A 27,104-nucleotide genomic window follows, 5' to 3' on the forward strand; every position below is an offset into this window, starting at 1 on the left:
AAATAGGGTAACCGTAGTTCCTTTTTCTTTTTGTCCAAGGAGAACATATATATAACAAGATGTGAAATAAAAACTGACTTGAGTCAGTTTTGTTCAGTGTTTTCACTGTTCTGGCAAGAATGAAATATACATGCATGTACAGGCTACAAAATACAAATTGTGTGTTCCACATACAAGTTAAGTGTTCTTACATTTGCATTTAGACCTCGCATTGTACAATATGAAAATGAATAGTAAAATTCATATATGTACTTTCAAATAGTGGTTTATCTTTATTTGGAATAACTTTAAATAACAAAAATATCACAGAAAGCTGAGAAAGACTATGGAAGAAAGGAAAAAGCTTTATATTTTAGGAACTTTTTAAAAATTTATTTATTTATTTTGAGAGAGCGTGTGCATTCACATGTATGCACAGAGCAGAGAGAAAGAAAGAGAGAGAGAATCCCAAGCAGGCTCCACACTGACAGCATGGGCTGATGTGGAGCTTGACCTCACAAACTGGGAGATCATGGCCTAAGCCAAAATAAAAAATTGGGCGCTTAAGTGACTGAGCCACCCAGGTGCCCCTTAGTAGCTTTAATAACATTATTTTTTACTGCTGCTTGAACAAGGGGTATTGCATTTTCATGTTGCACTGAGTCCCCATAATTATGAAACTGGCCTGTCCTCTTTTTCTGGGGTAAAGAGTCCAGAGGGCCAAGGAATTATACCCATCCAGTGAATGACCCCCCTTCCCCACTTCTAAAACATGCTACTCATGCCTGAAACCTGAAATTCTCTGATTAGTTAATGGCCCTCCTTTCATGGTCTTTATGGCCCAGAACTGACTTGGGTGCAAGAATCAGTTCTCCTTAGGGCAGAGATTGCATCAAAGGTGTGTGCACTTCCAGGCTAAAGAGACGGATAAAGAGCAGCTATTGATATTGTGCATGGGCTTAAAGAGGCCATACCCGTGAATGTGAGGTCCCTCAGGGTGAGGACTGGAGTTGGGAAGAGTAGGAAGAAAAAGGATTGCTTCATGGCCCATCTGTTCCTGGGCTGCCATGTTCCAGGATGACATTGTGAGGGTCCAGGAATGTTAACTCTGAGTCTGGGTTTTGAAGTCGTAATGACGGTATATTTGTGAAGATAGGGGATAAACACATTTTTTTATAGCTTGTTAGCCCGATTTGTAATATTTGCATATTTAGACATATTTTAGGTGGGTCATCAGTTTGTACTTAATATTAGGTCAGGACCTGGATGTGAATATGCAAAGCACTTAGTGCCTGACACTTAGTAAAATCCTAATAAATTATGGTTGTTATCAATATTAGGTAATATACCAAATGATGATGGTGATAATGTAATGCCTTCCTCTTCTTGGCCAAGGCCTTGAAACCCTGTCATCTCTCCCTCCATCAACGCTTCTTCCTCACCCCCTAAGTCAGTGGGGGTGATGGTGGTAATGCTAGTACTCTGCTTTCCAACCCCCAAATACTAAATGAAGCCTTCCTCTAAATAGCCTGATTGTCTGGCTTCTCAAGTATTGCTCTGGGTCCCATAGCTATGCCCTATGAGTAGGACTAACTACAGTCCTATGCCCGCTGGAATCACGCATGAGCTTGCTATGACCACTAACAGTATAGATTGTGCTATACATTCTGCAGCTCTTCACGTGTGTTTTGGTTTTTTCTTTTTCTAATGGATTTGAAATTATTTTTGAAATTTAGGAAAAACTTATTTCTAGTAATAATTGAATAGGCTAAGAAGATCGATTTAACATTTTTCCATTTTCATACTGAGTGCCAAGAACTGGGTTAAATAGATTTTGTTAATTACAATAACTATGTTTTGCTTAGGCTTTCTAATTCAATGAATTTCCTGTCCTCCTTATTTGGTTCTTACCTGGATTTTCATCTTCGACTATTTTGGTGAAATTTTACCGTAAGCTTCCTTGAACACTGTTTTATAGATTTGTCTTCTCTTTCTTAGTTTTAATCAATCCCTCAATGTTGAAAATGCTTGGACAGCATGTTCTTTGGAAAGGTTTTGGCATTTGCTCAAAAGTCTGAAGCCTTGTAGAATTATTTGAGAGCATGTAGAATTAATTCACTGAGGCCACACGTCAGGTAGTTTTTTTAAAGTATAATTTTAAAAACATAGTGCTTATATTCTCGTCCTTATTCTTTTGCTGATCTTGATATCACCAAGTAATTCACTGAGTAAATGAAAAGAATTTGATCCCCAGAGTCACTCCAGATTGCGTGTGACAGTAGAGTTTGCCCAACATGAAAGATGTAATAATACTTGGAGAAATGGAAGTTTGATTAGGATTATTATGCTTATCTTTCTCTTGGTTTTCCCTCCATATTTTATGCTTCTAGCCAGACATTATGAAAGTAGAAGTATCACTTCCTTTGGCAGATACCACACCACATGTGGACTGGCTACCACATCATGGGTTCTTAAAATAGATGCTTCCCCCGCCCCCATAGCAACTACATATTGTGCATTGTTAATTTCCCACTTGCTTGTTTATTGCCAGCTGCCTATAAACTCCTTGAGAGCAGAAACCCCACCTGGTTTGTTCACTGGTTGTATCCTTGGCATTTAATGCAGTGCTTGGGACATAATGTAGATACTTAAAAAAATATTTGTTGAATGGATAAATGAATGCCTCAAGCACACAGACAGTATGTTTAATGCAAAGCTAGAGATTTTCCAGGCAGGCGTGATAACAAGATAAGTAGAAGTAGATGAGGGAATTGAAGGGGTTGTCAAGGAAGGACTTGAAGTGACACACCATATAGGGACTGTACAGCAAAGGAGATAATGGGCTGGGTAAAAAGAGGCAATCAAGTAATGAGAGAGCATCATGAAATTGCGGAGACAGTTTAGGAGGATAGGAAGTGAGGAAGAGGGTTAAGAGCTTGTCCCAGAATAGGCTATTGTATTTTAAGATTTCATAGGTGGGGTTGTTGTATGCAATTATTAGGTCCAGATTGGACCTTAGAAGTGTTAGGTCACACCACGTAGAATTGCCAATATTCTATCATTTTTTAATTTATAAAAAGGCACTTTCATGATTCAGACTAACAATTTGTTAAAGTTTAGTGGAGATCAGGTGAAGATCAAGGAATTTTGAGGTTAAGATATTGATTGACTCATTCACATAGATTATGATATCAGGCAGAGAGATTTTAGGAGGCAAGGAGAAGAAAGATTGTTACCCAGGCACCTGTCTTGGGATTGGTAGGTGACAGTGAAGGAACAGAAATGGATGAAGGCTTTAAAAAACAAAAACAAAAACATGAGACCAGAGGAGTAATGGCCTAGTTTGGAAGTTGGAATACTTCTCCCCACCCATCCCTGGTTCTTGGGTACTGGGAGAAGTCTCTTACAGAAGAAAGGGAATCTTCCAAGAAGAGTTCGGGCTCAGTTAAGTAACAAAGGTGGAGAAAGCATTCACAAAGGAAGCAGAATGAAGCTGTGGTTCTACATGAAAAAAAATCTATGTAGGACACAGGCCTTTATTTGAAAGTTCTATGTTACCAGTGTCTTGGATATATTCACCAGATTTATCCACTCTCTTAAGTGGCCTAGGAGAAACTAAAAAAACTAAGGTCATTTTGGGGTAATGATGGCATAAGGCAAAATTTTGGTACATTTTACCACGTATGACTCCAGATCTATTTTGCAACAAGCTTCCCTACATTCCCAGAGTACATACGAATGTTTTCTTTTGCTCTTCTCTACTTTCTGCCTTATTTACGTGCTGGCATTTACCTCCTTTCTCTTAAGTAACATTATATATCCCTATGAAGTTCCCTTCTATATTCCATAGTATATTCCATTGAGTTTGTCCAAATGGGAAATTAAAATCTCAGTGAGTGACTTAGACATTTTCCAAGCTAACCCCTTGGTAGCCATGTTCCTTGAGGCTGCGTTGAAGACTTCAGACCCACTTTCCCACATGGGGCAGGTGAGTGGCCCTCCGGTCAGGCACGTGTCCCAGTTTGGTTTTATAACTGTTCAAAGAAACCTTCGAATTGACCTTCTGTCCGTTTGCTTGGCAGAGTACCTGAAAGTGCCCTTAATCAACAGTACTGAACTTTAGGACATTGGTGTGCTTCTAGCCTCAGAACGCTCTGCCATTCAATTACTATAACAAACTTGCATATAAGAACAATTTGGCATAGAAAATGGCCTAAAGGACATACAATCCATGTCTCCGAAATTTATCTTTGGAGCAAACTCAAGAGCTACTTGCTAGATTTGGGTTGTTTGGGTCAATGTAGAGTTGTCTTTCCTAAACAATGCTGGGGTATCACTCTATTGTAACACCACAGTGAAGTGTGATCACAGTGCAGGATGTTGTGACCAACACTATATTAAACTTGTTGCAATTATGATATGGATGCTGCTGAGGGTGCAGCCCTTAATATCATGGTACCCTAATTTATTAAGCATCCATTGATGAAACTCCACATGGCTCCTCCTGAGCCTCTGGTGTGTTTTCCATTGTAGACTCTGTTAATTTTGTTACTCTGCAGGGCTCCTTTGTTCTGCCTGCTTGGAGGTTCAAAATGAAATGTGTGATCTGATTGTATCGATTGTATAGACTGTTATATTAGGCGTTGGATGTACTGAACCTTCCACTTGTTTTTATTATATACTTATTTCACTTCATTTAAAAATTTTCTTAATCTCTCTAATATGTGTATTGAATGTGTCTCTGAAGTGCCTGAAATCCTATTTTGAAAGAAGGAAGATCTGTATAGAAATAAATTTGGGGCCTTCAGTCAGAGAGCCACCCACATCTTGAACTCGTCATGCTAATGAACTGAGAACTTGAAATACCTTTTACAAGGATACTTCCCCTTGAAGGCCCTGGAATTTGTGATTAGTTGTATGGAGGCTGCCATACTGCTAAGTTTATTTGGCTCCTTTTCCTTTTCCTCTCCTTTTCCTTTCATCTGTCATAACTTTCCCGACTTTATTCAGTTCTTCACATGGTCCTCAAAGTCCGTCTTCTGAAGCGTAGCTCTGATGATATCTGCCTCTTCATTAAAAACAAATCCTCAGATATTTTTTATTGCTTACAGGAAAGAGGCCATATCTTACTCATTTGTTTGTACTCAGGACTTAGAATGGGCCTAGAATATAATAGGCAGCTGATGAGCATTTGTTGAATGAATTATATTACATAAGATAATGCATATAAGCCATTAGTAGAGCATTTGGTACAAAGCATACACAGTATAATTCATTTCTCAATCACTTTCCCTTCATATCAGGCTTGAACCCACTTTTCCTACTTCATGTCCCACCGCTGTGGCTTTAAGCATCACTGACTTGTAATTTCATGCACATAACATACATATCTATGCCTGTGGAGATTTCATAATTCTACTATTTCTTTCTACAATGCAATCTCTTCTTGAAATGCATCCTTGCCAAAATTTAGGGAAAAGAATACACATTCCTGGTAATGTTGGTACTAACCTAGTTGGCCATTTCTGGCATCTTTCACATGAAATTACATGTTCTTCTTAATTGGAAAAGCTCCTTAAAATGAACTAAAACATACTTTCATTAATAAATGCCTGAGCAATGATAAAACTTTTGGATTTGAATGGATAGTTTTTATTCATGCATAGCCAGTTGTTTAACATTTTATTTCATTATGTCGCCCTCTACAGGAAAGTTTAAAATACATTTTGGAAAATTTTATAATCAAAGAAAGGATGGATGATTTATTCATTTCATTAAAACTCAGCCCAAGGCTACTGACAGCTGCAATTCTCCTAGCCACTTCCACATAATTTTTAAAATGTGAAGGCCAGGAATGGTGCTGTTGACATTAATTTCAGGACAAGGAAGAGAAGGACTAGGTATCTCTGGAGGAATCTCGGGGGGGATAAACAAAGACACTCGTGCAATGTTAGAGATTTCTGACTTCAGGTTGGCCTTATCAACAGCCTGAACAGCAATGAAGAGATCTGTGCCGTTTTCAAAAGTGATGTTTTCTGGTGTAAACACAAAGACTTCCTCAGAGTTGGCCTCCTTCGGGATGAGATCAGATGTGTTCACTTGAATAGAATCATTGAACTTGTCTCTCAGATCAAGAATATTTGCACTTATTCTAATGATATACTTGTGAGCTGAAAAGAAAAAAAAAGTTTGTGGCATGTGATTCTCAAGTTGTAAAGAAGTTTAAAAGTCTATTAGAAACTATATCACCATCCCCTATGTTCCAATGAATAAATGTAATTGATGGTCCATATTTATAAGTATTAGTATACTTTTTACATTCTCGTTTGTGTATCTTGACAGAGTGATAAATATAAAACTGGATCAGGCATGACCTAAAGCCTTGGTCCGTATTTCTGTGCATGCTGCATGCACCTGACTGAGAAAGGAAGTTTTAAAATTACTGCTTATTGCTTTATTACTTATAGAGGAGATTTTGGTAGTGGTGGTTCTCAAATTTTAATGTGCATACAGAACACCCAGGGATCTTAAAATGCAGATTATGTATGGTTCAGTAGGTCTGGTTGGGGACTGGGGTTCTACATTTCTAACAAGATTCATGTGATGCCCATGCTGCAATCCAAAGACTACACAGTGCAGCAAAAATCTAGTAGGTTTCTTCCAAAGGCCAGTTCTGCTCCTTAGTAATCTATGCTCCACTCCCAATCCTTTCCAGGAGTTGTTTCTAAAAATGGGGTTTATTAAAGGACAGCTTGGCAATATTTCAAAAACAAAACAAAACAAAAAACAAAAAACAAAACCCTAAGGATTGCCTGTTACTGGTTGAAGCCTCTTAAAACTTAAAGTACGCCAGTTTTTCGGGTTCCAAACCTCTCATATTTAAAAATCCTAACCTTTCATTTCAGAGGACATTCAAGAGCCCTCTTGCCTTCTGCCTTCCACATGCATCACAACACACCCGCCTGCCTCACCTTCTTTTGCACCCCTGCGTGGCTGCTAAACTCCTTTACAGGGTGCATACCACATTCTGCTTACCTCTTCCATGATCATAATCGTCTCCAGGAGCTGTCCAAGTCAGATTAATAAATTTGTACCCGTGGATTTTTGCCTTAAGGTCAGTGATTTGGCAAGGTGGGAAGAGATCAGGTATGGGAGCCTGGGGGACACCAGAGGCCACAAATGAACCTCCTGAGGATGTTCTGCTGAAACACACTTGCTTGCTTTGAGGATCATCCTTATTAATTTCCGGTCTGGGTGGATTCCAGTTTACTTCACCTGCATTATATTACATTACATTATATTACATTATGTTATGTTATGTTACATTACATTGTAAGCATTGTATGACTATACTTCCTTCTCTTTGGTTATCAGAATGCCCTCTTCCTACTGTCCCCTTTGCCTTGTTTCCTCCCATACACAAAACTAATTTTAACTATTTGGTATAAAGATCCCAAATCAGGTTGTATCTGGGGAAAAAAAAAACAGAGAATCAGACATTTTCAGGAATAACAATTCTCATGATTTATTTTCATGACATTTGTCCTGGAATTGTTTCTGTTCCCATCTCTTTGTCTATCCTGATTTTACTCTTCCTCAGTCAGTTTAAATCCTACTTCTGTTTTAAGATTTTAAGAAATCTCTTGCACCTAGGTAATACTGTTGGTTTTATTATTTTTCCTATTTATTTGGAAATCATCTGGACCATCAAGAATTGCCTTGATTATTTCTTCTATACATTTTTCTTTTCTCCATGTTCATGTTTTATTTTCCTTATTAGATTGCAGATTCTCATGAACTGTTTTATGTTGGGCTTCTAAAATGTTATGCTTTTGGAAGACTTCTTATCTTCTCATTGAATGCATGGGAACTTAGTGCCTGAAGCAATCTCAATTTTTCTCACATTGTTGTTGAAAGGTTATATAAAAGTAATCCTGGAATTCAACAAATACCCTGGCCTGCTCAGTCATTAGGGTTCTCAGACTGTCTTTTCAATAAAAATATTCCATAATACCCTAACATGGCATTAGTCAGAATTTACTCTCTTATAAACTCTACTTCCTTAGCCCTTAAAATTTTTGTCTGTAGAGACAGATTGATCTTCATACCCATCAATCTAGTCTTGGGAAAAGACGAAGTGGATACGATAGCAAGTTCAGAGTTAGTATTCAATTTAACAATAGAGACTATCTCTCTTGGTATTAAGATTCATCAAAGGATAGAGGGAAAAACACTGACTTTCCAATGCCAATCCAGGTCCTGTCACAGTTAGTTCTATCACAGTTAGACTAATAGTCTCTCTAGCCTCTGTTTCTCCATCTATAGAATGGGATAATTAGGAGAAAGTAATGTCCTAATGTGAGTAAAACACTGAGCATGAGGCTAGATATAGCCACCACACCGATCTCCCCTTGCCTTCTTCCCCTAACTCAGAAAGACGAATAAATGAAAATAAACTCAGGTGAAATATATAAAAGAGCTTTGGAAGCAATAGTGTCTTTTAAAGTGTTTTTTTTTTTCTTTTCTGTGATCGCCTTTGCATCAGATACCACATGTCCTAGAATCCTCCTTTTACTGAGCACACACCCAACCAAGTAAAGACGACAGTGGGAAGCTACTTGGAGGAGCTGTTCTTATAATACACCAGCACCAACACACTCTGCCCAAGACAGAGTAGAAATTGATGGAAAGCAGGTCCTGGAACCCATGAGGACTAGTCTTGGTCCCAGTTCCAGCTCTAGTCTAGAGGATGTGTTTATTACCAAAGATGGTATAGGAATGTCTGTTTCTTGGTACATAATTTCCCTGCACGCTTGCATATGGGCTCTGTGTGCTGGTTGGTTTTAGATTCATCTACTAGTCTCCCTGGTCTGAGCAAGAAAAAGGAGACAGTGGACTTGCGATACTGATATATATAATAAGCCCTAAATTTCCTTATTCTATGGAAATGCCAATATCAGTGGAAAGAGCTTCATTACAAAATATTTAAAAATGGGGCGCCTGGGTGGCTTAGTCGGTTGAGCATCCCACTTCAGCTTAGGTCATGATCTCAGGGTTTGTGAATTTGAGCCCTGCGTCAGGCTCTGTGCTGACAGCTCAGAGCCTGGACCCTGCTTCGGATACTGTGTCTCCTCCTCTCTCTGCCCCTCCCATGCTCATGCTCTGTCTCTGTCTCTTACTAATAAATAAATGTTAAAAAAATTAAAAACAAATGTTTTAAAATTTATTAAAAATAATAGCAAACATTTATTGAACATTGTTATTTATCAGCAACAGCTTATTAGATGTATTTCCTTGTTTGTTCCTCACAGCCACCATATGAGGTGGTTACCATTATTATTCCTATTTTACAAGTGAGGAAAATGAAGCACAAAGAAATTACCTAAAATACTTTATTTGCTAGAGGGCTATAATATGAACCCAGGCAGTTGAAAGCTACTTTCAATCTATTGGTTTTCAAGTGGAGGTTATTTTTCCTCTTAGAGGACAGTGGATGATGTCTGGAGACATTTTTGATTGTCATGACTGTGGGGTTGCTTCTGATAACTAGTGAGTAGAGGGCAGAAATGCTAGTAAACATCCTACAATGCAAATGACAGCCCTCACAACAAAGAATTATGTGTCCCAAAATGTCAGTAGTTTTAATACTGAGAAACCCTGAAATTAAATTACACCATTCTTCTCACAGGCTTAATGGTTTTCTCTTGATCTCAAGCCTTTTACTCAAGTCAGATGTGTTATTACAAACTTCTTACCATTCTCAATCCAGCCAGGTATGTACATGGCTCCATTCTGCTGGGGTATCAACCTCTGACTGGCTGCGTTTATTCCTCCAAGAGCCCACACTTTCACACTGTATCTACCATTTGCATTGTAAGCTGTAAAATACCTTGAATAGACACCATCATCCTTAGTAGCATCAGCACCTTGACAGGGAAATGAAGGAATTAATGAATATCCTAAAGGCAGCTGGGCATTTGTATATTTCCAACTTATAGAAGGTTAAAATTTTTCAAAGCAAGGATAATGTCACACTATCTCCAAGAGAGTTTAGGATTTGATTGTGTTAAGAATGAGATCTACTTTTTCTTTTCGTGTGTGTGTGTGTGTGTGTGTGTGTGTGTGTAGCTTTATGTGTGTATATTTTGTCTTCCTGAATTGTTATCTTTCTTTTTGAAATCTGACATCATGCTGCGTGTCTCTGCTACATCCAACATAGCACAAGGTAACTATTCAATAAGTATCTTTTGAACTGAATTGAATTGCTGTACATTACTGGGGAGAAAAAAATGTTATATGATTATTTTTTTTAATTCATGACTTCTCACTAGGGTAGATTTAGGTAGGCAATTCATTTACAGAATTTGTTCTAGTAAGATTACTTGCATCATAGTCATGTTCCTTCTAAAAAGAAATATAGAATTCTCTTTCTCTCACTCTCTGTATTAGATTCTTTAAAAAATAATGGACAATAATTTCACTTTGGGGGCAAGCTAATACAGAGTCTACATACACAGAGAAGTAACATATGACTGCATTTGAATTTATAGCTGCTGTTTTCTAAATACTAAAGCCTCAGTTTCTTCATCTGTAATGTATGGTTTATATCTCAAAAGTGTGTGATGAAGATAAAAAAGATAATGTAAGATAGTTATTACTTTTCCTCCTTCCCTTTTAGGGAGTGTGGAATATCCTCTGACAACTCCCTAGAGTCTCTGAGTTTATTGAGCTTAAGCCACTAATGTGTTTGGCCTTTGTGGAAGCAAAATGTAGGCCTGTCTTCATGTTTTCCAACATTTTAAAATATAGGAATTGTGGGGAAGCAGAGAGCTCTCCCAACCAGACCCCCAGTAGTGGACTCCCCGCTTCTAACTATCCTCATCAGACCATGCCCTCTTTCTGTTTTCTTGGTTGCTTTTTGGAAAAGAAAGATGTATTTTCCAATTTTTTGAATGGTTACCTGCTCCATTGTCCAATAATTCCAGGGTAACTGTTTTACCATTCACTGATTCTATTATGGCTGTGACAGTGGCCCTGAGGATCGGTGAGGCTCCTTGATGAATCTTTGCATAAACTGTCATAGCGCTAGGGAATTTTCCTGTGTTTTTGTTAATTTTAGAGGTCACTGTAATTGGAGGCACAGTAGCACTTGATGGACGGGAAGTGACAGTCAGAGTCAGGGTTTGTGAGCTTGCTTGCAGACTGTAACTCCAAATGCCAACCTAACCAAAACAAATGGAGACATTTCCAATTAATAACCATAGGTGACACAGACCTGACTTCAATGCCACCTATAGGAAAAGCTTATCTGATACAAGCATTTTACAAGCATATCGAAGAAGATCTTTGATATTCTGTCAGCCAAGGGAAACTTAGGTACATTTGGAATGACTACATGGTTCTTATCATCAAGAAAATTGTAATTTGGGAAAATGAGGTCAGAAAGCTGTGTCCTTATCATTGCTTGGTTTCTAAAAAGAAGTATCAAATAATTGGGTTCCTGAAGTAGAGAAAATGTTTTTCATGATCCCATAGTTTCAAGGACCATTTTGCATCTTGACTCCTACGTAATTTGAAAGTTCTCCTTTTAGTACATGGAGAAAACATCACCAATTTCCTTTCTCTTGATTTGCTGTCATACTAATGAGACAGAGAATTAGATGGAGAATTTTCCGTGTTCTCCCTTTCATTCAATACTAACTCTCCTTTTAGCAACCATGCACATTTAAAAAGCTATGATTTTTAAGAGTCTCTTATGCTTTGGCTCTCTTCCACTCTAACCTCTTTTTTTTTTTCCTTCCCCTCTTAAAAACTGAGAACAAACTGAGGGTTGATGGGGGGTGGGAGGGAGGGGAGGGTGGGTGATGGGTATTGAGGAGGGCACCTTTTGGGATGAGCACTGGGTGTTGTATGGAAACCAATTTGACAATAAACTTCATATATTGAAAAAAAATAAATAAAAATGAGAATATATTTCAAAAAATAAAAATAGAAAATAAATAAATAAAAAGCTATGATTATTTTGTCCAAATGTGAGAGGGATAAAACCTGGCCCCATACCTTGGCAGTGCCTGGGATTTGGAGGTAGGCCATTTTGGTGTTTGCGTCCACTACAAAGCCATCCTGTTTCTTTTTACTAGGATCCCAGAGAAGGATTTTGGGAGGCTGTTTTGTCCAGGTGATGAGAAATAAAGTGTCTTTCCCCACAGTGCTGTCCACAAGCACTGTGCCGTTCATCCACTGATTGTTCTGGAGGGTTAATCCCTTACTCTCAAGCTGTTAAGAAAAACAACTCTTTACATACTGGAGAATAGAGCCCGCATCACACAGTCTCTTCCACTCTGCTTCCAGCTCTCAGTTGCCCCATTAAAAGCTTTCAGTGATGCCTGAGTTCTTGGTTTGGTACTTAGGTCTAGTCATGATTGAATTTTAAATTACCTTTCTTCCAATCTTAGCTTCCAAGATGTATATTCCTATACCCAAACCAGACTACTTCCCCAAATGACACTCATGAATCCATGACTCTGACTTTATTATACTCTGCTTTTCCTGGAAATCTGTATGTTAATCTCCTTTTGTTCAAGTTTTATCAATCCTCCAAAATTTGGTTCAAATGTCACTTTCTCTGTGAAACTTTCTCTGACGTCCATCTGACTTACTAGCTGAGAATAATCTCTCCCTCTTGTGAGTTCCCATAGAATCTTGATTCTATCAGTCCTTTGATATTCTCAGAGTGTGTTTTGCTTTATACCTACTAGTGTTTATACCTCATCTTGTTTACTAGACTATAAACTCTTAAGGGGACTGACTGGGACTTTTTTTTCCATCCACATATGGATCATTTGGTTGCAAATAATCAATTACTAGGTCAAGTGTTATTGCAGGCCCCGTGAAGATAAATGAAGTAAGTCAAGGGCCAAGGCAGATTTGCTGTTTGGAGCAGAATGAAGGAATGGTAGAGCAGGAACTGAGGTGGGGAAGACTTAACGGGACTTTTACAGAGAATGTGACCTCAAGGATTGTCTCCTAGATAATTATTTCTCATCCTTAAACTGATATCTATGAGAAGACAGGGTGACCTGTGATGGGATCAGATTTTCTAATTTCATAGGTAGTTTTGTTCTTGGATGTGGAGAAAGTGAAGGGCTCTTAGATATGATTTTTATGGCAGGTAGGTAAATGAGTTCTGCTCATTTCTCTATCTCTCTCCCCGTTAGGTTTCCAAAATACAAAAATAATGGTCAGAAACTGCCTGATTATGAACTTGTCCTTTCATCAGTTTAATTACTTTTTTTTCAGACACCATCCTCCAATTTCCAGACTGGACTCCTGAGTTTAATTTTTTGAATCTGAGCTAGGATTACCCAAATGAGTATAGTCTTCTCTAATTGAATAAATGCTACACTGGTAGCCCAGAAAGCCTGTTGCTTCAAAATTTGTCATTATTTGGTTTTGACATTACAGTATTCCTTTACGTTTGTCCAAATTTTCACAATAAAATTGTGAAATCACAATGAAATTATCACAATAAAACTCATAATTCACACACATGTGAGTTCTGATTGTTCACTCTGAGGTTTAAAAATTCATAGGAGTAGCTTTTGAAACTATTCAAGGAAAACATTTAAAATACATTTGTTCTTTTCGTAAAAAATAGCCTCAAGACTTTTGAAAGAAAATTTGGTTTTCTTGAAATTTTAGAACCAGAAGGGTCCAAGAATGTTTTCTGGTTCATACCTGGCTGAGGTCCAGAAAGATGAAGTTCTTAACCCACAGTTATAGAGTCAATGGCAGGCCGAGGCCCAGGATCCAGGTGTCTTGACTGACATCATGGGCTTTTCACAGAACAAAACACTTTCCACCCATTATAAGAAACTCTTGGCAAATATAAGGGGTTTGAGGTAATGGAAAAATAGAGCAAGTAATCCCTGAACACTTACTTGTTCCAGAAAATTTGTTTTAAGATGATCTACTGTGAAGAAAATTCTGACCCAATTATATTGCTATGGGTGCTTGTTAGCAGATGTTAAAAATGAATTCTTGGACCTATTATATTTTATGTTGCTGGTTTCCATGAGGAAGTCAGTTAGCATTGTTTCCAAACAAGTAAACACTAATTGCTTTGTTTAAATAAGTAGCGTTGCATTTTAGGAATAATGTCTAATGTCAGGCTGAAACTTCTATTTTTAATTTTAATCTACTACTAGAAGAATATAGTACTTAGGAGTTTTAACCATTAAACTCTCCATCTTGGCTATGATTATTTATAAACATGAAAAACCAAAGAGTAAAAATTCTGACCTGGATAGAGCGCTGGGAGTCAGCTCCATTTCCAGATGAAAGGGCTCCAAAAGCATCAATGAGGCCGTTGTTCTGAGCCTGATCTGAAGCATATGTCTGTAAACCTCCTAAAATGCAATTACATTATCAGAAGTTGTTTTCTAGAAAGCAAGTATTTGCAGCATTTTAGCTATTGTTAAGACAGAAGAATATGTGAAATATTTTGTTGCATTATTAAGGTATTAATTGATCAATATCAAATAGGCATCCAGATGAACTCAGAAGCTGCTACTAATTTTTTAATCATACTAAATAATAGCTTCAGCAACATCTCAGTTGCCCAACTATGTCAATTATTTGTAAAGCAGCCATGGATCTCTGATAGGTCAAAAATAATATCATAAAATTTCATGTTTTAAAAGTCATGCACTTTCATATAAGAGAATTCATTAAGCCTTATTCCAAGCCTATTGATTTATTCTTATTTTAGACATAATCCTAACAAGCTTCAATTTTGAGTTTTCCCCTAAATCATAAAACATGTATATGTAGCAACAGCAAGAAATAACAGCTGACAAAGAACAGTTATAGAAAAGTATAATATGTAGTAAAAAAAAAAAGATTATAAACCAGGTCTTGCAGTCTTGGGCTATTTAGAACATATGTAACTAAGATAGTTGATGTGAAAGTACTTTTAAACTATTAATGCCATCCAAAGTTTAAGGTAAGTATTTTGGTAATGTTCTTGGAGCCTCACTCAGATACCCTTACCTAGACAAGTGAATCTCTCCCCAGCTGCTCTGAGTGTTAGCTGCTGATGGCAGATAGCTACCCCTTTGTCCAGAGAGTTGCCTTACCCAAAGGGGCTATACTTGCCAGAGAAATAACATGTCCCTTCACCTCCAACTTGCCTCGACTCTTCATAGCCACTGACTGATGGACACAGTGCTACAAAAGGTCAGCGCTTTTACCTCAAGATTGCACCAGGTGTGTGATGCAATTCCAGATCGAAAGCCCGCTGTGGGCTTAGACTTCAGCTAGACTCTAAATCCATTTCTGTGCTTACGTCTTTCCCCTGCCCTATCCTATTTTCAATTCTCCTGTTCTCCTGAGGGCTCTCCTTCTATAACTCCCTGTCTCAGGCTCTGTTTCTAGGAAACCCAACTTAAGAGAAGTAAGCAGTCTTAAGCAGATAGGAGCAAGCAGTCCTATCATTTTACCTGCCTCAGAAGGCAACTCACATAATAATTGATATGCATAATCCTGGCATAAAAAAAATGTGCCCATTTACTCTGCTAAAGAAGCCAGGCATATATGGAATCTATGTTAAACATCTGTCTCTGTATGTGAGTTAGAAGCACAAAATATTAATGTCTTATGGAGAAACTGCATTGTTTTCTACATTTTCAGAGTGATCTTCTCTCTGTGTGGTTCAGTAGACCCTTTGCTCTACCTCTGCTACTCCTTATTAAAGTCTCTGCTTGGAGGTCATCCTCCTGGAACCTTCTTCCCTCAATAAAGTCAAGGATTTCTATTCTTTCTTTTTATTCAAGTGCTTTCTACTGCTAATATGGTACTTGTATCATGGTATTATGTGGTTAGTGGCTTGTCATCTGTCCCCCCTGGGTCTCTTAGCCAGCTGAAAACTGGAAGAGAGTGGTTCCTGGGTAACCTATTAGATTCTATCCAGTCCTCACAAAGTGTCTGGGAGGAGAGAACTGCATCCTAACTAGAGTGCTGTGCTGATTCCCATCTTCCTCCAGACTGCCCTAATCCTAGAACCAAGGCCTTAAAATAAATGGGTAGAGTTAGTTCTAATGGTCATTTGGGAGGAAGGGCAGGTAGTTGGTTAATAAGATTATCCCTCTCTATATATATCCCACCCTTATCCTTCTCCTTCTCCTCAGTTCACTGGAGCTTGCAGTGCAGTAGAAGCGACAATTCAGTGGGATGCAGCAGACCACTCTTCACCTGTCATTTTAGACAGCTCCTCTAGTTCTCTTGCTGCTGAGGGTCCTAGGGCGACTGTGTGGATGATGGCTCCGCTTTGTTTCACCTCGTTAAAGCATGAGCTTATCGTGTTATCCTCCCCATCAGTCAGTAGCACGATTTCAGATCCATCTGTTGAGTATTTCTTCCTAATAACCTGAGAACATAATTCAGGGCATGAGTTATCAGGGTGCCCAAGGTGTTGGGAAAACTGCATTTAAAGGGAATGAGAAGAGAAATTCCAGAGGCAATAAACGAGTGCCTGAGAATGGTCACATATCTTTCTATCTTGAAATGATTAATTTTAAATCAACAACTTTCATGGAACTTGACAGTAGTGTTTTCTCTTGGTTACCCTGCTATGGAGCAGGCTCCGTTAAGAGGGATACAAGACAGTTCTAGGGATGGACACCACTGTGGAAGCAGCAAAGGAGGTTTTTCTAGTTTCTTTCACATGATCTCTCCTTGACAGGCTTTCAGAGGTTCCCACATATTCTCAGAAACTCCCTTCATTGAATGAGAATAATATTTTGGAGATTTGAGACTCAGGGCAGATTTTAGCTTATAAAATGGTTGGCATTGGTTCTGACTGGTAAGTACCCGGGTCCCGTGAGTTGTTAATAGTTTTTAATATTCTCTCTAATAAAAACAAATAATTTCATTACTATTAACCCACAGTTCCTAGTTGTCTTATGACATCTACGTTTCAACCATTCCTTATGACACAGATTAAAGCTTTTTACATTGTGTAGAACCAACCTTTTACCCATGTTGGATAAGTTACAATAGAAGGAAAATTAGATTAAAAAATAGTGATGTTCATTTCAGAAGAGGAAGGCAAGAGTCCACTCTTCCCCTAAGAAGAGTAGAAGGGGGACCCAGAAGTAGGGGAGACAAGCAATCAAGCTTAAGCAATCTTCTTTGGACCACACTGTCAGAAAGGGAAGCACCTTAAGTAGCTTGAAACGAAAGCTAAGAACAGAGGGGACTTCTGCCCCACTCTGTTTGGACTCTGAGAGAGGGCTGCCACACAAGGAAAGAGGGAAGAACTACGACTGCTGCTGCATGTAGGAGTCCAGAGCCCACGATCTTCTCAGCCATGGCTGTGGCCTTGATTTGACCAAGTTGCAGAGCCTGAGAGGCCAGGGAAAGGGCTTCATTTGGATTCTTGTGTCCTACTCCCCATCACTGCTACATGCCATGGAAAACATGCAGAAGTTCCCACATACACCGTAGGGAAGACAGAAGTTGGCAGATAAGAGAACAGGTCATCTTGCCAGACAGGCTGAGGGGTATACAGTCTGCTCAGGGGCTGAATGGAGGACATGGGGTGCTCAGGGCTCTGCTCCAATAGTGAGAGCCAGAGTGGGGCTGAGTCAGCCAGGAAGGATCACTAGGCCCTGATCAAACCTGGAGAGCAAAGTCCAGTGGGCACTTCAGCAGACACAAGAGCCCAGAACAGACCTGACATGGGTCCTGCAGCAGGAAACAATGGGGAATTTAAGGACAGTGTAGGACCCAAGGCCCTTTACCTCATCACTGTAAAGTCACATATAAGCTCCTCCCACCCCACATCTGGACTCCATTGGGCAAGAAGAGCATGTAAATTCCAGTTGTGTCTCTCACACTCTCTCTCACCCATCTGAGAGGAAAATGCAGAACCAGAAGTTCTGTCTTCACCACCAGGCCATCTGGCATTAGTCATCTCCCCTAAGGTTTTGCATAGCGGGAGTTTAGTCTAACACATCAGCGATTTCAATGTCAGTTCCCCTCCTTTATTTGGTTATTTAATCAAAGCTTGGGTGAGTGGTAGAGGCCAGAGAATCCAGATGCACACAGGCATCTGGAGAAGGGATCTGCAGCTGACTGTACAAACAATGGAAACGCTTTTAAAGAACTAAACTTCAAGGTGGAATAAAAGGTCTAGAGGGACAGACTGAATGTGAGGAAATTGTCCACATGCAACAGTGTCTGTTGTCCACATGCAACAGTGTGAGCTGGGTACTAACTATTCCTGCTGCTGCTTGGGAATCTGGAACAGCCCCAATGATGTATTGTGCTCCACAGCAGGCAGAAGGCCGACCTGCCCAAGATGCCACAGATATTCTGAGACCTTAGTCAGCCAGCTTCTCTCAGACTCTTATTCTTTGTTTCATGGGGCTAAATATCTTCTAAAGAAATATTCAATTTTGGATGATATATTTGGAGCAATTAAGAATCAGGTGCTATCAGATAACTCAGTTCAATTTTATTTATTGAGAACCTTCTGTCTAAAAGATATTGTGCCAGCAGCCTGGGAGGTAAAGAGATAAGTCCTGTTCCTAAAGAAATTTTGCTTGAGTGAAGTGCATGATTAGAAAGTAAGACAGAAGACCTAGAAGTCGTAAGAGATTTTTTTTTTTTAAAGTTCACAGTGTTTAGAGAGATTCTCTACAGCTGAAGGAATCAGGAAAGATGTCAAGAAGTAGGTGGCGTCTGTGATGGATCTTTGAAGAATGAATGTGATTTGAATTACAGGAGAAGGAGGAGAAAGTATTCCAAGTGGGGAGCCTAGCAGAGGTGTGGAAGTGCTGAAGGACAGGTGATCCAATTTGCTTAAACATAGGACACCTGAAGAGAATCCCTGCCACGTAAACACAGAAAGGTAGGTAGGCCCCATATTATGATAGAACTTAATATTAGAGGAAATTTGACTTAATTTGTTGAAAACAGAGAGATGTTTAGGAAACAAATTGTAAACATTGACAGATTATAGGGGAACTTGTCTTACAGCAAATGCCGATCGAAGCCCAGAGCAGATGGACGTTCCTCCTGCGGCCACGGTTGGTAAGCTTCTGGTGAGTGCATTCCTTTCCACATCACTGTTTATCTGTATGAGTTCACTTTGTACATGGGCAACACTGTCAAATGTCACCATCCCAACCCAGGACCCTTGCTCAACCGTCTGCAGAAGGAAAAGTTTGCCGGCTTGGTTCAGTCGATTAAGACGGTCACCATTCTGAATGAAGAAGTAGAAGAAAGGCAGTCAGTTGAGTTTAGATGAGTGGACTAATAACAGAACAGTCTAGAGGAAATTTGGAAATAGCTCCCTCAACACAACAAGCTTATTCAAGGCCTTTGAATGACAACAAGCTTATTCAAGGCCTTTATATTAAATTAGATTTCTGTATTAAATTTCTCCTTTATATTTAGTAACATCTTTGGGTAGAATTTTAGGGCCTTTGTATAAGTGGCCCTAAAAGATCAAACCAGATTTGGCTTTGGTTTGATCATTAGATCACTGCTTTAGTAACAGTTCTATAGATCTACATATTATCAGCGAAACATAAAAAATGTTAAGGCTATGCACTTTATCAGATCAGTGCTTATAAATTGAAAGCTAATTTAATTTGGCAAATGAGACACTTGATGCTGAAATTTCTGTTGAATAGAGTTGAGGTGGGTGTTTCTGATGGTCATGTTATTGTTGTAACTGTTCTGACCCTAAGGGTTGTGTTTATTCCCAACCTGTTACAAATTGCAGTCCAGATCATATCATATGCAAATGTGAGACCAGAGTCCAGAAGAGTAAGACCCAGTGAACATACCGCCATGCTTCCAGACTTATCAAGGACTAAGCACACAATTCTTTGTCCTATCTGCAGCAATGAAAATGTGGGCGTGGGTGGCTGTGTCGTCATAGGAGTGGTTTTCTTAAAGTCCTCAGAATCGCTAATCACTTCCCATGTGCTTCGGAGATTGCATTTTTGGTTTTGCAGGTTTGGGGCTTCTTTATTGTGGTTTTTTTCTGTACAGAATTCAACCACCTGAAATTGTCAATAAAATTATAGAGATAAATAGTAGAGAAGGGTATTTAAATCCCTTGCCCTCCTTCCTAATCTGCCCGGCTAACCCATCAACTTGGCTTAATCCCACAATCACTCCAGAACACTGCTGGGGGAAATTCACAGTCATAATTCAGAGTTCCAATCTCATACCATGTCTTCAACCTTATTGGATCCTTAGTGTTCGTCAGCAGTCTAGATCTGCTCTTGGCTTCCTTCCTACTTCTAAAATTTGCCATTTCAAGCTATCACCACTATCTACAAGCCACCCATTTCTTAACATTTCTCTGTTGGTACCATCCTATCTCTCCATCCTCTTACTTCCCACTCACTTACCAACACCCTACATCCCAGCTCTTTCCACTAAGATGTCCCACACGCTCCTCAACCTTCGTGTGTTCATAATTGAACGTATGGCCTTTCCTTTAACTCTGCTTCTCCTCCTCTTGCATTTTCTAACTTTTTAAAAACATTTTTTTTTAACGGTTTATTTATTTTTGAGACAGGGAGAGACAGAGCATGAACAGGGGAGGGCCAGAGACAGGGAGACACAGAATCTGAAACAGGCTCCAGGCTCTGAGCTGTCAGCACAGAGCCCGACGTGGGGCTCAAACTCACGGACCGCAAGATCATGACCTGAGCCGAAGTCGGCCGCTTAACCGACTGAACCACCCAGGCACCCCTGCATTTTCTAACTTAAGTCACCACTATCCACACAACCACCTAAGTCAGGAAATCCTATCGTCTTCCCTCTACCAAATAACCAAGATCCATATATTTCACTCTCTCTCCAGCTCATCATTTTTCTCCTTCTCCATTGGAATCTCCCTCATTCAAACCCTCATGGTCCGTGACTCAGACTATTTTGGTCTCCTATCTGACTTTTCCATCTTGTTTGCCCTCCAGTTGGTCCACTGCGCAGCTTCTAGAAACATCTTTCTTATTTCTGTACTCAAGACCCTTCGGTGGCTAATCATTGTTCATACACTGTAATCTGGACTATTTCACAGAACAAGGAGCAATCTCTGTGTTTAGATTTTTGCATCACTCTACATCCTCACTCTGCCTGTGCATCCCAAGTCTTTTAATTTCCCCCCACTGTGATCCATAAATTCTCAAACTTGCCTTGTTTTATATCTCTATGCCTTTGCTCATGGTTCCCACTTTGTCAAGGAATTCCTTTTCCTCTGTCTTCTGCATTGTGAACTTTACCTTCATTTTCAGCCAAAAGGTCATTTTCAAATTGTCTTTTCATTTCCTACCTTCCCTCCAGAGAATTTCTACTCAGCCCTTTGGCTTTCCAATACCCCGTGGATGCTTCAGTAAGATCCCTTTAACATCGTTAGTACACTTATTCGGCTATAAACCCAATATAGCAGAAAACTGACTCATTAAATTTTGCTTCCTCAAAACTTGGTTCAGTGTCTGATACATAATAAAAGCTCAATATAAGTTTGTTGTTTTTTGAGTAACTCTAAAATCTGCGTGTCAGGTTTTTTTTTAATCTGCAAAAGGGTAATAGTTATTATGCAAGAATTATATGAGAACGTACGGAATAGGGTCCATACTAACACAGTCAGTAAATGAAAGTTTCCTCCCCTTTCTTAAGTATTTACATTGCTAGCATTTGGGGGGATTAAAAAAGGTGGCATAGTATGCAAAGAATGTGTAACCTCATTCCTCCTCTCAGACTATTATTCGCAGTATTATCATTCAATTAAAAATCCTAAATATCCAGGACTCTAGTAATATAGAAAGTAATAATTAGGTGTAAAGCACTTATTTTTTTCTGTTTTCATTCTCCAGGTCATTTTGGTAGTGTTTCCATAATATCATTATGGCTACATTTTAGCAGGGGTTCTGAAAAACTTGTATGTGAACTCCAGGCAGAGGTTCCTAAACCTGATCATGCATTAAATTTAACTTTGTGGTTAATCTAAAACATAATGAGGGCCCTCTCTTGAAAGTTTCTGAATAAGTCTAGAAATAGACTGCAAAGCCAGAGTGAAGGATGGGCCTTTTGGACCATGGTACATCACATTTTTAAAACTTACACCACATTTTTATTGACAGACTCTTGCAAGTTACTTCACCTTCTATTTCAAAAGGAAAACATAATTTTATAGGAGACTGAAAGACAGGAGAGTCTCCCCACACAGTCTCTCCACTGATTTTAGTTAGTGATAAACTGATGCATTTAGTTTTAGTTTATGCAAATTTGCTGATATATATATTTAACACTAATAAGGATAATTTGTCAAATTTATTATATACCAGTTGGTCATTTAAAAAAACATTAGGACACATTTAAAAACTACTTAAAATTATTAAAACTATGTTCAAACCCCTTATAGGCAGCAACACGCTTAAAGGATTGAAAATTTCAGTTAACAACCAAAAGCAAATATGCAGACTGAAAAGAGATCTCTGCAAATTAAATTTAAGGCTACTTTTTATTAATGAATAAAAAGAAGTGTCTAATTCTCTTGGGTAAATTTCTTAGTTAACCAAAAATTGTTGTGCTTGTCTGCCTTTAAGGATATTTGAGATGATTCGAAGCACTGAAACCACAGGCTCATGGGAGGGAGATGATGGAGTCTCACTAATGGACCTAAGGAGGGGGTGCGGGATGTGGGGGGGAGATAATGAATTTATCACTGATTTTGTACTCCCAGTTTCTCCCACAGAGAATCAGCTGTTCACTGGTGATTTCCTAAAATTTGATCCTTTCTTGCAGCAATCGGGGATAAGATACTTCACTAAATTCATAAGTGTCAAGAAGACAAAAATACAAGAAGAACAGAATACTTACAGAATCAATACTTTGTGCAAACATTATGGAAGCCTTCACAGTCTGCAGGCCATGAGGTATGAACTCACATCCTTCTTCATACAGCCCTGTTACTTTGTCGAGTTTGCATGATTTGGTGACACAGCTGCCTCCCTGACACTTCTTTATTACATTTTTGCCAGTAATATCTGCCGAACATCTGAAAATACATTAATACGTTTAGGTGCTGTAATCATTTTGAAGGGTTATTAGACCCTGTGGTCAGGTTGTTCTGATGTCTACAATTTCCTCTTATAAACAAATAGATCACCTTAAATAGCAAAATTATTAAATTCTCAACAGAGTCATTTTTATTTGCCAGAAAGTATCTGAAGAGTTCCCCAAACGGTATCAGAATTTGTTTCTTTGCAGCAGAAAAGCTAACTCTGGCGTATGGCTATTGTCAGAATTAATAAGCTTCCAAGCCCTTAGCTACCTCCTAATCTAGGACCCTCATTGCTAGAAAATCAGGAACTCTCTTTTGTTTCCCTCAAAAGGCTTACAGACATTTCCTGTTTTTCTAGTTATACAATTTTGCATATTTCTTATATGTTCGTAGGTATTTTAGATTTTTCTTTATATGCTTATGAGTTTGTGGCTATTATAAATGGACTGCTTTCCCCCAAATTTTATTTATTAAAATTTTTTTGATTATTTATTTTTGAGAGAGAGAGAGAGAGAGAGTGTGTGTGTGAGCAGGGGAGGGGCAGAGAGAGAGAGGGAGACACAGAACTGGAAGCAGGTTTCAGGCTCTGTGCCATCAGCACAGGTCTCAAACCCAGTGGGGCTCGCAGAGTGGCTCAAACTCACAAACCGCAAGATCATGACCTGAGCAAAGTCGGATGTTTAACTGACTGGGCCACCCTGGTACCCTTCACCCCTACATTTTATTTTTTAAACATATAAATAATGTATCAACACCACAGAAAATTTGGAAAATAGCAAAGGAGCATAAAGAAGAATATAAAAAAATCATGTCCCACCGTTAGAAATAAGCTACTGTTAACATATTGAAGCATTTTCTTCTCTATATATCAACATAGCATTGCACATATCACTTTGCTTCCTGCTTTAAAAAAACTTGGTATGTTAGTATACTTAAGATTTTAATGTATTATTATAATTTATAATATCCTTTTAAAATGTGACTTTAATAGCTGTATGTTTTGATACTATAAAATGAATCTAGCCTAATTTATTTAATTTGGTCCCCCCCCCCCAAATTAGTAGAAATTTGGTACTGATTTGTCAGTACTAAAAGTAAAACTTCAATGAATAAATAAAATTTCACATGAAGTTTTGGCTCTGTTTCCAAGTTTGCTACATGATTCCCAGAGTAAAAGTTTGAACATTTTAAAGTCTGTGGATACAACCCATTCTGTCATTTCCCTTAAAATGGATTTTTAAGCACGAAATTACTGGATCAAAAAATAGGAAAAGTTTTACAGATTTGATATTTGCCATCAAATTGCTTTCTAAGGAAAGTTATGCCAGTTTATGCCTCTAACAACCATCTGTGGGAGTGCTCATCCCGCTGAAAGTAGCTTTACTTACTAGGTAATAAGTGATTCTCATCCTAGTCACATTTGTACCTCTTTGATTACTAGTAAGTCTGAACATTTATTATATGTTTATTGGCCATTTTTATTTCTTCATTTGTGAGTTATTTATTCTTCTCCAGTGTCTATTTTTCTATTAGGGAGTTACCGTTTTGTTTTTGGTTTTAAAAAGTTCTTTGTGTGTTATAATACTAAGCTCTTAAAAGTCTGGTTTCTTAATTTTCATAGATATGTTTTTCTGTTGTTACCTTTTTCTTTAATTTATGTTTGATTTGTGTACAACCAAAATTTTAATTCATATGTTGCCAAATTTATTATTCCTTTAGTTACATCTTTTTCCGATTCTTTTTTTAAATTTTTTTTTTTTCAACGTTTATTTATTTTTGGGACAGAGAGAGAGACAGAGCATGAACGGGGGAGGGGCAGAGAGAGAGGGAGACACAGAATCGGAAACAGGCTCCAGGCTCTGAGCCATCAGCCCAGAGCCCGACGCGGGGCTCGAACTCACGGACCGCGAGATCGTGACCTGGCTGAAGTCGGACGCTTAACCGACTGCGCCACCCAGGCGCCCCCCGATTCTTGAATGCATAGAAAGAACTTCACCAAATAACAATTCAATATTTATTAATATTTATCTAGTTTCTTACTCATTATACTTAATGAGTCTATCCAATTGGAATGAGGGTCTGTTAATTTTTTCCCCACACAGACACAGTTAAAAATTGCTCTGATATCTTAAGAAATTCTGCCTTTCCTCATAGATTTGTAATTCTGGCTGTATTAAATAATAAATTGTTATATATGTGTCTATTAGCCCCATTGTTTTAATTAATGTAGACTTAGAGTATATTTAAAATTCAATAAGTAAAATGACCACTTATTACTATTATTTTTCAAAACACTTCTTAGCTACTATCTACTGAATAATCTCTAGGATTTTAAAAATGAGGTAAAAATAGATGTATTTTAACTAGTTTCATAAAATCTATGTATTGATTTGTGTTGAATTTACATCTTCCATGAATTCAAAGTCTCTCAACTTATCTTGATATTCTTTTGAATTCCTTAGAAGGATCTTACTGTTTTATTCTAATATGACTTTCACATTTCTTAGAGTTGACCCTACTTAAAAAAAATTATTTTACTTAGTTTTTAAGTTTTTATTTTAGTTACCTGGTGCTTATCACAACAAGTGTGTGCACTCATTCCTTAATCTTCATCACCTATTTCACCCATTCCCTCCACCCACCTCCTCTCTAGTAGCCATCAGTTTGTTCAGTTAATTAAGAATCTGTTTCTTGGTTTCCTTCTCTCTCTGTCTTCCCCTTTGCTCATTTGTTCTGTTTCTTAAATTCTACATATGACAGAAATCATATGGCATTTGTCTTTCTCTGACCTATTTTACTTAGCATTATATGGTCTTGATCCATTCATGATGTTGCAAATGGCAAGATTTCATTCTTTTTTATGGCTGAACAATATTCCATTGTTCCAGTATTCTTTATTCCTTCATCTATTGATGGACACTTAGATTGCTTCCATAATTAGTACATAATGCTGCTATAAACATACGGGTGCATGTATACCTTCGAATTAGTGTTTTTGTATTCTTCGAGTAAATACCCAGTGGTACTATTGCTGGATCATAGGGTAGTTCTATTTTTGACTTTTTGAGGAACTTCCATGCTGTTTTCCAGAGCAGCCGTACCAGTTTGTATTTCCACTAACAGTTCAAGAGGGCTCCTTTTTCTCCATATCCTCACCAACACCTGTTGTTTCTTGTGTTGTTGAGTTCAGGTATTCTGACACTGCGAGGTGATACCCCTGCCCTACTTTTATTACACTTTTAATTGCTATCTTAAGTGGAGAAGAAATTTTCCATTATATTTTTGAACTCGTTATTGTTAATCTATGGAAAGGTAATTTGAATATTCATTTTGTATCTGGTCCCCTTATTGACTTCCTTTGTCAGTTTTAATTTCTATTTATTTCCTTGGGTTTTCTGAGTGGACTATGTCTCATCTGCTTAAAAGCAATTTTCTCTCTTCCTTTTGAGTAGCAGCTCCCTACTGCCCCACTGTTTTTAACCTCTTCAGTTTAAGGTGTTATTGCATTGGCTCCAACTTTCTAAACAAAGTTAGAATGTGCTAATAGTGGTCATCCTTATTCCTAGGAATGTCTCTAGCATTTCCCTATTAAATATGAAAGGCTACCAGTTTTCAGTGAATGTTCTGTATCTTATTAAAGAAGTAACTTTCTGTTGTGGTCACTACCATCATTTTTTAAAATTGCTCCTAGCCCTTCAAAGCAATAAAAATATTTGGAAGATAAGAAGCAATAAACGTTATTAATACACTATAATTAAATTTTTGTTAAGAGGACATGGTGATCATGTCAGCTTTGCTAATGTTATCTGTGGAAGAACATGCCGTATATGTAAATATGTCTAGAATATCTCTAGGAAGGACTAATAAGCTTACTAATAAGTTTTTCTCTTGAGGGAATATACAGCATTCAACTATGTAGAAGCTTAGAAAAGAGAAGTGCGGAAGGCAGGTGTTGGGTTTGGGATGGCATGCATTGGCTGAGACTGTAGAGGTCGGTCCAATGTATGATCACATCAGGGAAGGGCCCCTGGGTGTG

The 27,104-nt window shown here is 38.3% G+C and overlaps 2 protein-coding genes across 6 annotated transcripts in view; one reads left to right on the forward strand and one right to left on the reverse strand.

Annotated features, from left to right (window-relative positions):
• ODF2L (outer dense fiber of sperm tails 2 like) overlaps window positions 1–27,104 on the forward strand; it is a 329,427-nt gene that overhangs the window by 167,999 nt on the left and 134,324 nt on the right. For all 5 annotated transcript variants that reach the window (XM_047085440.1, XM_047085443.1, XM_047085441.1 and 2 more), the window contains exons 3-5: window positions 18,766–18,892; window positions 19,021–19,085; window positions 22,810–22,940. The gene's annotated coding sequence lies outside the window, so the exon portion shown is untranslated. The remainder of the gene's footprint in view (window positions 1–18,765; window positions 18,893–19,020; window positions 19,086–22,809; window positions 22,941–27,104) is intronic.
• Window positions 5,761–27,104, reverse strand: part of CLCA1 (chloride channel accessory 1) — a 31,269-nt gene continuing 9,925 nt past the window's right edge. Inside the window, exons 5-14 of the mRNA XM_047085437.1 lie at window positions 22,885–23,062; window positions 19,836–20,054; window positions 19,019–19,246; window positions 16,231–16,405; window positions 14,281–14,387; window positions 12,040–12,255; window positions 10,940–11,201; window positions 9,735–9,905; window positions 7,015–7,254; window positions 5,761–6,149 (exon numbers count right to left, since the gene is read on the reverse strand). Of these exons, the coding sequence (XP_046941393.1) occupies window positions 5,761–6,149; window positions 7,015–7,254; window positions 9,735–9,905; window positions 10,940–11,201; window positions 12,040–12,255; window positions 14,281–14,387; window positions 16,231–16,405; window positions 19,019–19,246; window positions 19,836–20,054; window positions 22,885–23,062 (2,185 nt within the window). The remainder of the gene's footprint in view (window positions 6,150–7,014; window positions 7,255–9,734; window positions 9,906–10,939; window positions 11,202–12,039; window positions 12,256–14,280; window positions 14,388–16,230; window positions 16,406–19,018; window positions 19,247–19,835; window positions 20,055–22,884; window positions 23,063–27,104) is intronic.

This window comes from Lynx rufus, unplaced genomic scaffold (assembly GCF_022079265.1).
Source record: "Lynx rufus isolate CCGP_SWC_20201006 ecotype Redwood Valley unplaced genomic scaffold, mLynRuf1.p SCAF_2, whole genome shotgun sequence".
NCBI lineage: Eukaryota > Metazoa > Chordata > Mammalia > Carnivora > Felidae > Lynx > Lynx rufus.